Source organism: Hoplias malabaricus, chromosome 3, assembly GCF_029633855.1.
Source record: "Hoplias malabaricus isolate fHopMal1 chromosome 3, fHopMal1.hap1, whole genome shotgun sequence".
NCBI classification, from domain to species: Eukaryota; Metazoa; Chordata; class Actinopteri; order Characiformes; family Erythrinidae; genus Hoplias; species Hoplias malabaricus.
In genome coordinates this window covers 28982499-28996703 of record NC_089802.1, presented here as the reverse complement: position 1 = coordinate 28996703, position 14205 = coordinate 28982499, and the positions used below count along the sequence as shown (strand labels likewise).

General features: G+C 42.1%; 1 protein-coding gene across 3 annotated transcripts in view; it reads left to right on the top strand.

Annotated features, from left to right (window-relative positions):
- Positions 1-14205, top strand: part of grid1b (glutamate receptor, ionotropic, delta 1b) — a 322140-nt gene that overhangs the window by 204081 nt on the left and 103854 nt on the right. For all 3 annotated transcript variants that reach the window (XM_066664931.1, XM_066664930.1, XM_066664932.1), the window contains one exon: positions 2649-2854. In XM_066664931.1, the coding sequence (XP_066521028.1) occupies positions 2649-2854 (206 nt within the window). The remainder of the gene's footprint in view (positions 1-2648; positions 2855-14205) is intronic.

Here is a 14205-nt window from a genome sequence, read left to right as displayed (position 1 = left end):
TCCTGGCAGGATATCTGGCTAGAGACTGGGCTTGTTTGATGGGATTTTCTCCTTCTATTCCTCTTTGATTATCTCTTGTTAAGATCTCTCCCCTAAGTGCCACAGTTAAGTTTCACCAGGACCAGACCAGATGTTTCAGAAGCTGGCAAGTTTCACACTAGCCCACCAGGACTACTCACTTTACAGGAGAATGCTGCTGCTGGCAACTCCCAGAAAATAGAGTGGGACAAAGCATAACATACATCTTTAAGCCCTGACAGTATGCAAAAAAATGTGCCTGTTTGACTGATTGGTTTGACTAATTTTCACTGAGAGTAGCAGCTATAAGCATAGTTTTACATGATCTGGGGTGTGCTCACATTATTGCTTTAGGGGTGTAATAAATGCAAATTGCAGTCTTGCAGCCAAGAAGGAGGAATCTGCACCACACACACTAGATTCATAGTTAGTGTGAATGACATATTAAGGCTATTAATGTCACATGGTGAAGCGGCCCCAGTTGAATGAAATTATGTTCTTTGAAAGGTTGTCATGATGAAGTGAGACACATTTTGCTAGTACCATACTTACGTATAAGTAAATAAGTTGACTGGCATCACAACACTGACATCAGTTATGAATACTCAATTGCTTTGCTTTTTCTACTCCCACAACGTTTGAATCAGAAACTCAGAAACTGGACATCTATTTAAGCTTATGTTCACTTGTCCAGTCAGCATTACATTACTAAATTTTTCTTAAGTGCTCTCCTAATCCCAAGCCAAATTAGCTGTTTTAAAATTGCCCACAGCTGTAAGTGATTGGCTTCGTCAATTGATGCCATGACACAGACATCCACCCTGTCCAAGGTCTGTTCCTTGCTTGCATTAAATTATTCAATGTAGGCTCAGGACCCACCAGGACCCTGAACAAGATAAAGGTGTTACAACAAATAAATGAATAAACCACAAACAAAACCTGTCAAGAAAACCAAAACATAGAAATGGAACCCATTATCCACCAGACAACAAAACAATACAACAACAAGAGCAATGTGAATAAAGAGTAGATAAAGAGTGAAAATATAATTGTGGATGTTTAATAAAGAGCAGAGATCTTATTATTAGGAGAGATAAAATTGGTAGTGATGAAACTGAGGGGAAAACAGAGTGAGATTATAAATGTAATAGAGCGCACTAGTCTTATTAGTATGCATGGTGATTGGTCTCCAGCTCTGACAAACTTCTCTCCTAATGTCTTTTGAAGAGGATAAAGTAAGTAAGGATACCAACCTCCACCCTGAACCTGTGCGTTCCGACATTAAACAGTTTAATGTCGGAACGCACAGGTTCAGGGTGGAGGTTGGTATCCTTACTTACTTTATCCTCTTCAAAAGACAGTGGAGTGACACTAAATAGTAGGGAAAGTAAGAAGGGAAAAGAGAAAAGCAGATCCGACAGACAGGAACAGGTTTTTCTACACTGTGTCTGCCATGCCTAATAGACAGGAACAGTGCCCAGGAAGAAGGAACTGAAGAACTCTTAAACTGCTTTCTGAGTGTGGGCTCAACTGGCTGTGTATCACTCCTAATTATAACTCAGCATATTCTACACTTGTCTAAGAAAACCTAGCTAGAAGCTTCCACTTCCATGCTTGAAGTTGTGGCTTGTTGGGAAGGGCCAGGGAACTCTGGAAGTGATGTGGCACATTGGCTCATCCGCACAAATTATCATGCATACCTGTAAACTCCCAGCAGGCTGTGGATGAGAGTCATTAGGGCCTCTGGCAGGGAGCTCTCTGCAGGTGAATCTAGCAAGGAGCAGGCTTTCAGGAACACAACAGGGAGGGGGCAGGTTTGCCTACACTCGCCCTTGATTTCTTCCTTTCCCTTGGCAGACTGTTGTGGCAGGTGGTTCACTGCCCAGAGTGAAGCACACACTGTCCGTAATTACCCAAACTGCACCAGAGAGTCATGATGCTTGAGAATGCTTAGGTCTTACTTTTTTGGATAGCCTTGAAAGTGCCTCTAAAACCAGCCTCTGTAGAATCTTACAGAGATATAGGGGAACTGCTAGAGTCAAAGCAAGCCAAAAGGAAGTTCTGCAGGTCTTCGTCCAGGTGCTGGAAACTCCTTTAACTGCAGTTTGAAAATGAGATGCTGGTGAAAGCTGGTTTGGGAGTCATTTTTAGGATGAAAAAATGGAGGGTATCACCTGATGGGGCTATATTCAGGTAATCAAGGTCCTTCCATTTTGTTACCGGATGATTACACAATGGAGAATCAGCTCTAAGAAAGAGAGAGTCAAGATTTTGTGCAGATCTTATTGTGTGGACCCTTGTCAGGTATAATTTGTACTGAGAGCTCCTCTAGAGGGAGACACCATGTACCAGTACTTTCATATCATCGCTGCTGGAACATAAACAGAATGGCAAAAAAAGGAAAACACCTACTCAACTTGGAATAGATGTTAAAATAAACTTTTTTTTTCAAGTTATTTCAGGTCATAGGTATTGCTCTACTCACCATGAATTTCTGACAGCTGTCAGACAACCATAATAGAGATTTTGACAATATAGTTTTGAGTAGCCAAATAATCTTTCATCCACAGATTTCATTGAAGTACACCTGTCTTAAACCTGATCTAATCAATGTGCTCTTCCTCTGGCAGATATCCGTGGACTGCAGAACTTCTTGGACCAGACATCTAGGCAGGGTATGGACGTTTCTCTGCAGAGGGTGGACAGAAATATCAGTGGAGTCTTCTCCAGCCTGTTCACCAGCATGCGGACGGAGGAGTTGAACCGCTACAGGGACACGCTGAGAAGAGCCATTCTCCTACTGAGTCCTCGTGGAGCCCAGGTCTTCATTCACCAGGTCTGTGTGCTTGCCTTAATTCATAATAGTGAACATGGTGTGTTGTGGAAGTTAGTATGATCATGAAAGAATGGAAATGTATGAGGATGACCATGAAAGATGCTGGACATATGTGAGTGGTAATGGAGACTATTTAGGGTGGTGAGACTGGCTTGTGTAGATGGTCCTTAAACAAAACTTGATTGTAACCTGGACAAAGAGGAGGAGGAAAGATTTTAAAAGGGCTGTACCCTTGTTCACATTTGTTAGCAGTTGTCTCCAGATGTTGTCCTGACAAGATCACATCTAGCCCATCAAAACAACTGTCCAGAGAACACGTCAAATCTAAGAGAAGACTGAATCCTCATTGTCCTTGATATTGAAGAATCAATCGAATACTTGTTATAATTCCTCTGCAACAGGTTTAACTAAGGAATTCTGACATATTCAAGCCTGTCATCAGAAAATAGCAATTCTCCAACAGTCCAAGGAAGAAAGCTCCCTAGTAACCCCAGAGCTCATCCTCTGGCCTAGTCCCATTATGTCTGTCCAAGAAATTGTCACAACAGACCCTTTAGACCTTAGCAGACCTTCGCAGCTTGAATTTGTCTGTGGGCATTCTTACTTTCTTCCCCCCACTGCATTCAGATCGCATATCACTTAGCACCCATAGTCCCATTGCCGATCCGACATCAGCCAGAGAGAGACGTCACCCTGGCTGCGAAGCAGCCGTTGCTGTCAGAATGAAAAAGTGCCGCTCTCATGCATATGGATATGTCACACTTTCGGTCAGCCATATTTTTGGAAGGGATAATTTTAGAAGTGCTGCACTTCTGCAGCTGCTGGATACTCTTCTGATTGTGGCTTGAAAATGAAATGTTGGTGACAGCTGGTTTGGGAGTCTTCTTTTTTTATCCACTGCTTGGTGAGGATAAATAGATGAGGGGTAACATCTGATGGAGGTATAATCAGATAATCAACGCCCTTCCATGCTGTTATGGAATGATTACATGATGAAAAGGAAATGAGCTGATCTAGTTTGAACATTTGCTGATTTAGTAAATCTGAGGAAACGAGTGGAATGAAATACCTGAAGCTTTGATAAGATGCTGTTAAGCCTACTAGTAATCAGCTGGTGCTCATCTGTATTACTATCTGTATTGCTATTTTAATGTAATACCTGGCTCACTTTTAAATTTTTAGTAAACCTTGTATCCTATCATTTTAAGCCAAACCTGTAAGTAGCTGTATATTAGTCCTTCATGACAACTGCCATGGACCTACATCAGCAAGTATTTTTAAACTGACAAAAAAACCTATGCCAGCTGCCAAAGATAATCTTTGGATAATATTAGCAAATCAAAAACATTTTCTGTGCCTCTTCAGCCATGTTTGGTCTTCATTATGCTTTTGGGTTATGCGCAAGACCAAGACTCCCCACCATCAGTTTCAATTGTCAAAATTTACAGGCATTTCTCATGGCATCCTGCATTGCAGATTGCTTGTGACTTCTGCTGGCTACACAAGACTTATACACATATGCAAAGGCATCCACCCCACACTACAGGATACTTTAAATATTTTGTTGTAAATAATTGTAAATATTGAGCAGGGCAGCCTTTACAGGACTTGGTGTATATTGGAGAAAAAAGACTAGGTTTTAGACACTCCAGACCTCAAGACAATCTGGTAAGATCATTGTTTATGATCATCTTAATATCACGAGAGCTTTTACAATTGTCTGGAGGATCTAAACAGCCTCAAAATGATGATAAAGTGTGGGCCAATCAAATTTGATTTTACCATTGAGAATACTTAAACTCACATTATCAGCTTTGTGTCACTGGGATATATCAGAAAAGCTGCAGTTACTTTGATATAACAAGTTATCAACCATCATTTCACCCACAAATGTGTCCCAACATGGTCAAATATATTTTATGTCAACTTGATGTATGATACAGCAACCCTGAACTGGATACGCGGTTACAGATAATGAATGAATGAATGAATGAATGATGTATGATGCCTACTGGAAGAAGCCTTTATGAATGACCATGCTCAATTATGACACGTTTATATGATAAATATATTAACAAAAGGTGAACACTAATCTTAGATAGGACTTTGTACTCTTGAGATAATCAATAAGATAATAAGATAATCAAGGAACTCTACTTGGATTCCTGACCTCTACTATCTCTGTCCTTCACAGTAACTGACTTTAGCTTATTTTTTTTTCTATGAGTCTGTTTTCCTACTATATCTGTGAAAGTCACTAGGGTGGCCATATGAGGCAGGCTACGCTCTGGCCTTTAGAAAACACGAGCCGGCTGTCTTGTTTCTGCTGTCAGCCGTGACAGGCCGTCCTGATGAGCTCTGAGATGCAGCCAGAGCTCCACTGGAAAGAGATGTCTTGGATGGTTTTCAGTTACTGGGCCACCCAGTTTCAATGTTGCACTGTTTTGCTGTCTACCATAGAGATTGAGAAATTCCCATCAGTACAAGTGACTGGTTTTTATTCAAATATTGAAGCATATTCTGAAGCAGACGGCCAGAATGTCAATACCATGCAAAGTAAGTGCACTTTCCATCAGCTGTACCCTTAAAACCAGATTCCCAAAGTTAACGTCAAACATGTAATATCAAATCAAATCAAATCAAATTTATTTATATAGCGCTTTTCACAACTGATGTTGTACAAAGCAGCTTCACAGAATTCCAGTAAGACAAAGGTATAATATAAGGTGCTAGAATAGTTTGGTTCACCATGGATGGAGGGATTCCTATCTATGTCACCTGAAGTCATTGTACCTTTGCCTAACACTTAATAACATCAATCTCAACATAGCATTTATGATTTATATCTACTTCTGGGTTTGTTATCATCAGATATTCTTTATTCTGCTATTCTTGGCTATGCAAGCATCTAATCTCCTTCACTGCCTGAAAACCAAGACTCAGGGCTAGTTACACCACATACAAGCACAGACGCCAAAAGGCCCTAGATGTAATCCTCCCCCAAATGCATAAGCATGCACATTAGCCCTTGAGTTTAGGCGTGTGTGGCAGTTTCATACATAAGATGTGAGCGGAATGAGTCCAAATTCCGCCTAAAAGCTTAGTACATCAGCCCTAAGAGTTTGTATACAGGATCTTGGATCTGAAATATGCATGCAGTGCTTATTTGATGTGAAACCCAAACCCTGTTTCTTCTCTCAGCCTCTTACATCACACATGAATGAAAGTCTGTGGGCCTAGGTTGGGTTTAGCTACTGTAGATTATTTTTTTTCACTGTCATTCATGTAAAGCCCATCTTGATCATTCTCACTATTTGGGCTTCTAATCTGAGAAGTCATAACAATGCATTTGGAAGTCTTCAGGTCAGGAAATACAAGGTCACTGCTGAGAAAAAAATAAATCAAACACTGAGTGGCCAGCAGTGGCTACAGCTGCATAATGACTGGCTTTTATCCTGCTTTAACGTCTTTGTATGAGGTCCTATGAGCACCCCTTTATAAATGAGCCTACATTGACTAGCTAAAAGTCATGACCAGTTAAGCTGAGGCCTAGGGGTTCAGTAGGGGGTGGCCAGCTTTTCCTTTACAATTCCTCTCCACAATTCCTTGCTTCTGTTAATCCCTGAAGGGATATTTCTGAAATAGCTTTCTATATGACAGACACTCTGGACCCTATGTAGCCAGTTTTTTTGGCCAGCTTCAGGTGTGGAGTGTATGGGCAAATTATTCCTTTTTGAGGTGAGATTTCACAAAACCTAAAAAGTTATATAATATTATATAATATATAAAATGTGTGCCAATGATTAATTTACTAATTTCTCAGCAACAAACAGTGATCAATTTTGCATGAATTTGCCTCTGCATTTTTTATACCAAACATACACGAATTGTATCTTGAAGTCTGATTCTGATCAAAGATTAAATCCCTAAAATCATCTTTGTTCATGGAAATTACAGAAATAACATTTATTTCCAAGGGGAAAATCCCCTAATGTCACCTTCATTCAGTAAGTGCAGCTCTGTGAATGTGCAATTAGTCTCCAACTTTGTCACCACCCACCCTTCCTCTGCTTTCATGCAGCTCAATAGCCCTACCCCACAGGTTGATGTTTTTGGTTCCTTAGTATTATGATGTAAGAATCCATAAATTGTTGTTTGCAATGCTACAGTTTCAGTGCAGAAATTCTCAACCATGGCACTGACTACTTACTCTCCTCTAGTGTATAATCAATACTACAACCAATCATATGAGTGCAAAGTCCACCACACATGAATATGCTAACAAAGTTAAACACTTGATTTACACTAGAAAAATCTTTAAATATGTGTTGTAAAACTGCAATCTGTTTGTACACTCTTGCCAATAGAAGAAATATTTAAAAAAGGTGGAAGAAGTTGAGGAAAATACAGATGCCTCTGAAAAATAAATCACTACTTGCATCCAGGACCCAAGCTGGAAAGAAGTGCTGGCATTGTATTTATTTGTTTCCTAAAACTATGCTCTGTTTCAAATAGTGTCTTCTTCCCTGCATAGTGCACTTCACAGATTATGAAACTAATACTACTACACTCAGACGGTGCAGTACATCTTAGACAAGGAGAGGAGAATCTTAGAACCCATTATAGATGGTTTTATTTTATGATATACAATGCTCATTTTGAATGCAGAAAAAGCTATTTTATAATCTACACTATGCACTACATAGGGTGGAGGAAGGTATTTGATGGTTTATTTATCATTTTGATGGTGTAAAACAGAGTGATGCAGACAAACCAATGCACAATCCACACCTGCTGCAATCTGGACAAACTTGCATGGACTAACCCCCAATCAAAGCTCAGAAGACTTTCAGGAAGCTGTGGAGGTTTTCACAAGGTTGTCTTTTATTTAGACCCCATCGTTGAGGATTATAATCCTCTCCAGTGCACTTGTCTATTTTCATACACATGGCTGTTGGAGGGCTTTTAATAACCCGGTACTGAAATATTAATAGGCTCTGCTCAAATGTGAGAAACTTTCAGAGCAGTTTTCTGTATCTCTGGCGTCTGTCTCCAACTTTAAGATTCACTTCTTGCTGATGATGTTAGGGGTGTCTTTCTAAACTAACTACAGGGTCTTCGCAGGGATCTATGTTCTTGGTCAGTGCCTGGCCATAGTCACAGTATCTAGAATGAAATGCAAAGCAAGATTGTGGCTTATGAATGAGTTGCAAAGAAGCAGGTGTGAGAGACACGTCGGCCATGAAATGTATTCTCGATTAATCAGGTTTAAGACTCTGACACGCTGTACCCACTCAGATCTGTTTCCTGTTTGATGATATAAACTTCACTTTTTATCCAGATTTTTAATTGCTACATCAAACTGGTGGAGCACTACAACTCCTGCAGTGCTGTTTCTCACAGTTAATTTTTTTTTTGTTTCTTTGTTTGTTTCAGTTAAGGGCAGTGTTTGCAGTTAGAGGATTTCAAACTGAGCATGAGGTCACTAATAGGTAAATTAGTTTAATTTCAATGTATCTGCAAATCAGAATGTTCATTGTTCAGAACAATGATGCTAGACGGCACTAGCAGTTAAGAACTCTGTGTTTTATTTATTTATTTATTTATTTATTTATTTTTAATTACATTGAGTGGGTAAGGACCGTGACCTTGAAATGGAAAAGCGAAAAAGAAGATGAATGAATGAATGAATGAATGAATGAGCGGGTAAGGGTCAGTAGGGACCACACTCTGAATGTATATATGTGTGTGTATGTGTGAGAGAGAAAGAGAGAGCGAGAGAGAGAGAGAGAGAGAGAGAGAGAGAGAGAGAGAGAGAGAGAGAGAGAGAGAGAAGAAACATTAGCTGAGTGGTGACCAACGACAGCTAAAAATAATAAAGCACCAGCTTACGTGAAATCAGTCCCTCTTTTAGCATTATTAATAAGACCAGGAGCTGGTTACTACTCTGAACAATTGGTATGAATTACCAGGCCACAGATACTTCACTCTGGACTCATCCACACACTTGTGTTTTTAAAAGCCCTTTTTTCCATAAAAAAATCCACACATATTCTATCAACATTTAGTTAATAAAAATAGAAAATTCTCAATGCAGCAAGAAGATGTGATTAAAATCAGAGTTGTTTATGTATCAGATGAAATGAAACAGTGCCACTGTAGAATTAGGGCATTTGTTGTATCTGTTCTGGCTGATGAAGTTGATTATCAAGATTTTTATTATTGTTAATTTCAAAGAAGGAAAGAAATCAATATAATACATACATAACCTGATTTATAATGTTAGTGTGGTGAAGGTTTATATTCCTAACCCTTTCTGGTACATAACCACTCAGACAATCTATGAACACAGTAAGCCTTTTAGCATTAAAAGCTTAGGTGGATAAGAGTGTTTCCCTCTCTCCCAGCCCCCCGCTCAGCACTGATCCATGATATTGTCTGATATACGGCATGAACACTTTTTCAGGACAAATATTTAAGCACCTGGTGGTAGGTTGTTGTTGTTGTTGTTTTATTATTATTTTTATTCTGTTTAGAGTTGCTGATACTGCCATCTTCTAGAAGCACTTTTTCTTCTTCCACTTCTCTGGCATTCTATCTCATTTCCTCCAGAAGCCCCTCAACTCCCTGACACCTCGCTCTCAGGTGCATGGGGTCCTTTTCTTCTTTTCCCAGGCACTGCTGAGTGGGTTTCTCTGCGTATCCAGGAGTCGACTCATTCTGGATGCTTCATCTGTTTTCATTCTGCTATCATTCCTCCTCTCTCTTTCCCAACCTGAGACAGAGAAGGAGGAGGAGGGGCCAAAACACTGCTGCTGTCTCTAGGGGGGAGACAGAGAGGGGATCATCAGATATCAGGCAACCCAAAGATGATAGATGGGAATGACACTCAGTGGGTAAAAAAAAAAAGTGTGAGACAGAGAAGAGGGGGTGGGGTGGGGGCAGGAATACTACTCTGAAGACCTGGAATTACACAGCTAATGTCACACTCAGGAGACATACACTGCAACAGTCAGAGTCTCTATAAACAATGATGTTGGACACTATTGATCAAGATAATTTGTGGACTTCATAATCTATGGGAACAAGATGGAATGGGAATGGAACAATTATGACTTGCCCATAAGTTCATAAATTGTGGCTACATCTTAGTAAGACAAGGATACAAGAAAGTTAAGTAATGGCCACAAATTAGTACAGCTTGGGAATGAGATGTAATGATCACGGCTTGCATAAGGCATAGGAACAAGATCCGTAACAAAATGTGGGTAAAAATAGTTATGTCAAGTAAATACATTTTAAAGGAATTTCTGTTTTTGCATTTTTTAGCTGCCTTTATATATGAAATATGCTATTAAATAAAGATTAGGGTCTTTTTTCCAACAGGTTAATGAGTTGTGCCCACAAATTATTGTTCCTAAGAAGCTATATATTCGCAAAGGCTTGGGAAACTACTTCAAATGTACTGCATTACATACTTCAGCATTGTTTTATGGTCACAGGACCACTGGGAACCAAAAGCACATTTCTTCCTACCATTTATTTGATGGCATTCTTATCTTTAGTGTTTAAAGTATTTGTGCAACTGTGCACACAGCTTCTTCCTCTGAACCCATGAGATTTGTAATTACCACTCTAGTGCTTCAGTGGGCTTCAATGTAAACTAATAATTTGCTGAGAATCACTCTGCACGAGGGAGTCAGAGGTGATTGGTCTCATCCACGAGTCGATAGAAAACACTCTGAAATTCACTGACTCGATTTGGGAGCTCACAAGGAACAGGCTGAAGAGGATACAGCAGTGGGGTTTGTTCAGGGAACGTAGATTCCGAATCGATCCCAACAATTTTGGCCAAGCGATAGTCTACTCCTTCAATGGTATTGCAGCAGCATATAAGACCGGAGCCCATTTAAGTTTTTCTGAAATGGGAATCTGGTGGGAATAAAACTTTGCAGAATCATTCAGTGGTAATTAATTTAAATAAACAAAAATAATAGGCTACCTTCTCAGAGGTGGTCCTGCCAGGGTCCTGAGCATTGAAAAACACAGGATGTGGGCTTACAAAGTATGCAGAGCAACTGTGATTAATGTCTGTAAGTGTAGAAATACAAAGTGCTCCTGTTAAAAAACAGTCAAATGTCTGGCAGCAAAAGTTGCCAAACAGTTCCTGTAAAATACTATGTAATTTATCAATTTATTACTGTAAAATCACAATCTTTCGCTGTATATATTCTTTGTAATTTTACAGCTAAATTGTAGTAAAATTACGAGATTTCATCCTTAAAATACATTATTAAAATGTAATAAAATTAAGGAAATACTGCAAAAATACATTTAAGGTCTGTAATTTGAAAGCTGCCATCTTTAAATAAAAGGGTTAGCTATGTTATTTCAAAGAATTATTCAGTCAATCTACAGCAAGAATCTGTCAAATTACAGGCTTTTTGAATTAAAAGAACAAACATTACTGTCTTTTAAATCTTATTACAAATTTTATTAACAGAAGTTTTCCAGGCAATAAATGTCCTTATCCTATAAGTGTACAGAGCATAACCATTAAATGTTGGTTAATGTGCCTACTAAATATTATGAAGTACTGTTTATCTATGAGATCTCACTATAATAGTACTGGAGGTCTCTGGTTAAATACAGAAAAATTATGTAAATTTACACAAATTTAACCCTATATAAAATTCTGTTGTTAGGCTGTTTACAGATCCAAGTTATAATTTTCAATATATTTTCAGAAATGTTCAATTATCTAACAATCATATACCATTAAAAAAAACTAGTATCATCTAAAAATACATTCCTTGTCAGGTTATATTTTTCTATAAATTCCAGTTTTTAAATACAGAAATCAATACACTTAGTTATTTGAACATTTTGCAGAATCACCTTTTTTAACTTCAGCATAAAATGGTATTGTCACGCCTTTGTCTCGTCATGTCTGTTGTCCCCGGTCATGTGCTCTTTTTAGCACATGGCTATGTTTTGTTTATGTCCTTGTCTCCGCTCTCGTCCCGCCTCCTCGTCCATGTCATGTGTTAACCCGTCCTCCTCGTTGTCTGTCCAGGTGTGTCTCGTTTGTGTCAGTATTTAAGCCCTCTTGTTTCACGTCCTGTTTGTCGTACATTTCTCCTTTGTCCGTTGTCATATCAGTCGTGTTATTTAGTTCCTCTGTCTGTCTGTCTCTGCAGTTTGACTTTAGTTGTTTCATATCCAGTTGTTTCGTTTTCTTTCACCGTTTCGCTCCCCAGTCTAGTCTGTCTAAGTGTTAGTTTAGTTTCATTTCGTGTTGTGTTGTATCTACTGTCGCCTGTCGTTGTTTTGTTATTTCTTTCGTTATAATTAAACTTTATCTGTGCTTTAGCAAGTGCGTCCGCTTCCGTCAGTCCACCAAGTGATCCTGACAGAATGTACGACCAAATTAAGAATGCAGCTAGCACGGACTACTATCTCAAGGGGTGTGCCATTCACCGGACTCCATTCCGTACAGGCCCCAAAGATCCTGTGGGGGAGGCTTTGAAAGCGGCCTCGGAATGGAGTCGCCGGCTCCAGCTCCTGGCTGGCGCTGTTCCGATTCCTATACCGGAGGAGTCGACTTGTGAATCGAGTAGTTGCGCCAGCGGTAGTCGAAAGAGTCGGCGGAAGAAGCGTGCTGGAGTCCCCCCCTCGACGTTGGATTACCCCCTTAGGTCCGGGGAAATTTTAGGGGGGGGTTAAGGGTAGGGGCTGTTAGCCTCCAACCTCAGGACGACGGAGGTGGGGCTAACAGGGGCGCACCTCTGAGGGATCTAATGGGTGCGCCTGTGAAACCCCCTAAACCCTCTACAGCTCCAGCGCGAGCCCGGCGAGCAGCACAAACCCTTGTCCTCATAAAAGCGGTGCCTCCAGCCGCTCCTGTCTTCATGAACGCGGCGCCTCCTGCCGCGCCTGTCTTCGTGAGCGCGGCGCCTCCTGCCGCGCCTGTCTTCGTGAGCGTGGCGCGCGCCTCTCCTGTCTTCGTGAGCGTGGCGCGCGCCTCTCCTGTCTTCGTGAGCGCGACGCCCGCCTGTCATGTCTCCGTGGACGACGTCGCAGATTCCTCTGCCTTCGTGGACGTCGGCGCAGTTTCTCCTGTCTCCGTGGACGACGTCGCAGATTCCTCTGCCTCCGTGGACGTCGTCGCAGTTTCTCCTGTCTCCGTGGACGACGTCGCAGTTTCTCCTGTCTCCGTGGATGACGTCGCAGGTTCCCCTGCCTCCGTGGACGTCGTCGCAGTTTCTCCTGTCTCCGTGGACGACGTCGCAGTTTCTCCTGCCTCCGTGGACGTCGTCGCAGTTTCTCCTGCCTCCGTGGACGTCGTCGCAGGTCCCCCCGCCTCTGTGGACGTCGTCGCAGGTCCCCCCGCCTCCGTGGACGTCGTCGCAGGTCCCCCTGCCTCCGTGGATGTCGTCGCAGGTTCCCCTGCCTCCGTGGACGACGTCGCAGGTTCCCCTGCCTCCGTGGACGACGTCGCAGGTTCCCCTGCCTCCATGGATGTCGTCGCAGGTTCCCCTGCCTCCGTGGACGTCGTCGCAGGTTCCCCTGTCTCCGTGGACGTCGTCTCAGGGCCTCCTGTCTTCGGAATGGCGGATCCCTCAGCCGCTCCTGTCCCCGTGACTGTGGCTACGGCCGCTTCGCCACCTGTGACTGTGGCTCCGGCCGCCCCTGGTCGTGTCCGAGGGACGGCCCCTAGAACTACGGGGTCGATCCCCAGAACTGTGCCCAGGCTGGTTCCTCAGACTGTCCCACAGACATTTGCCAGTCCTGGGCACCCCCCTGTTATATTGGTTCCCTTGTCTGTCCCTGTCTTGGTTCCTGTCTCTGTCCTTGTCCCTGTGCCTGTGTCTGCCGTTGTCTCTGTCCCAGTCCCTGTCACTGTATTCGTGTCTGTCCCCTTGAATGTCTTGGTCCCTATTCCCCTGCCAATTCCAGTCCAGTCCCCTGTGAGTCCTGTCCAGTCCCCTGTCAGCCCTCTCCAGTCTCTGTTTCAAACCCCTGTCCAGTCTCAAGTCCCGTCTCCGGTCCAGTCCCTGTTTCAACCCTCTGTCTTGTCTCATGTCCAGTCCCCTGTTAGTCCTGTCCAGTCCCTGTTTCAACCCTCTGTCCCGTCTCCAGTCCAGTCCCCGTTGCAGTCTAGTGTCATGTCACCTGTCCTGTCTTCTGTCCAGTCACATACCCCTGTCCAGTCTAACATTCCTATCCTGTCCAGTGTATTGTCCCCTGTCTCGTCACCAGTCTCTGCTCCCGTCCATTCCCAGCACCCAGTCCTGTCATCTGTCTTGTCTCATGTCCAGTCCCCGTATCCGTCTAGCGTTCAGTCACCT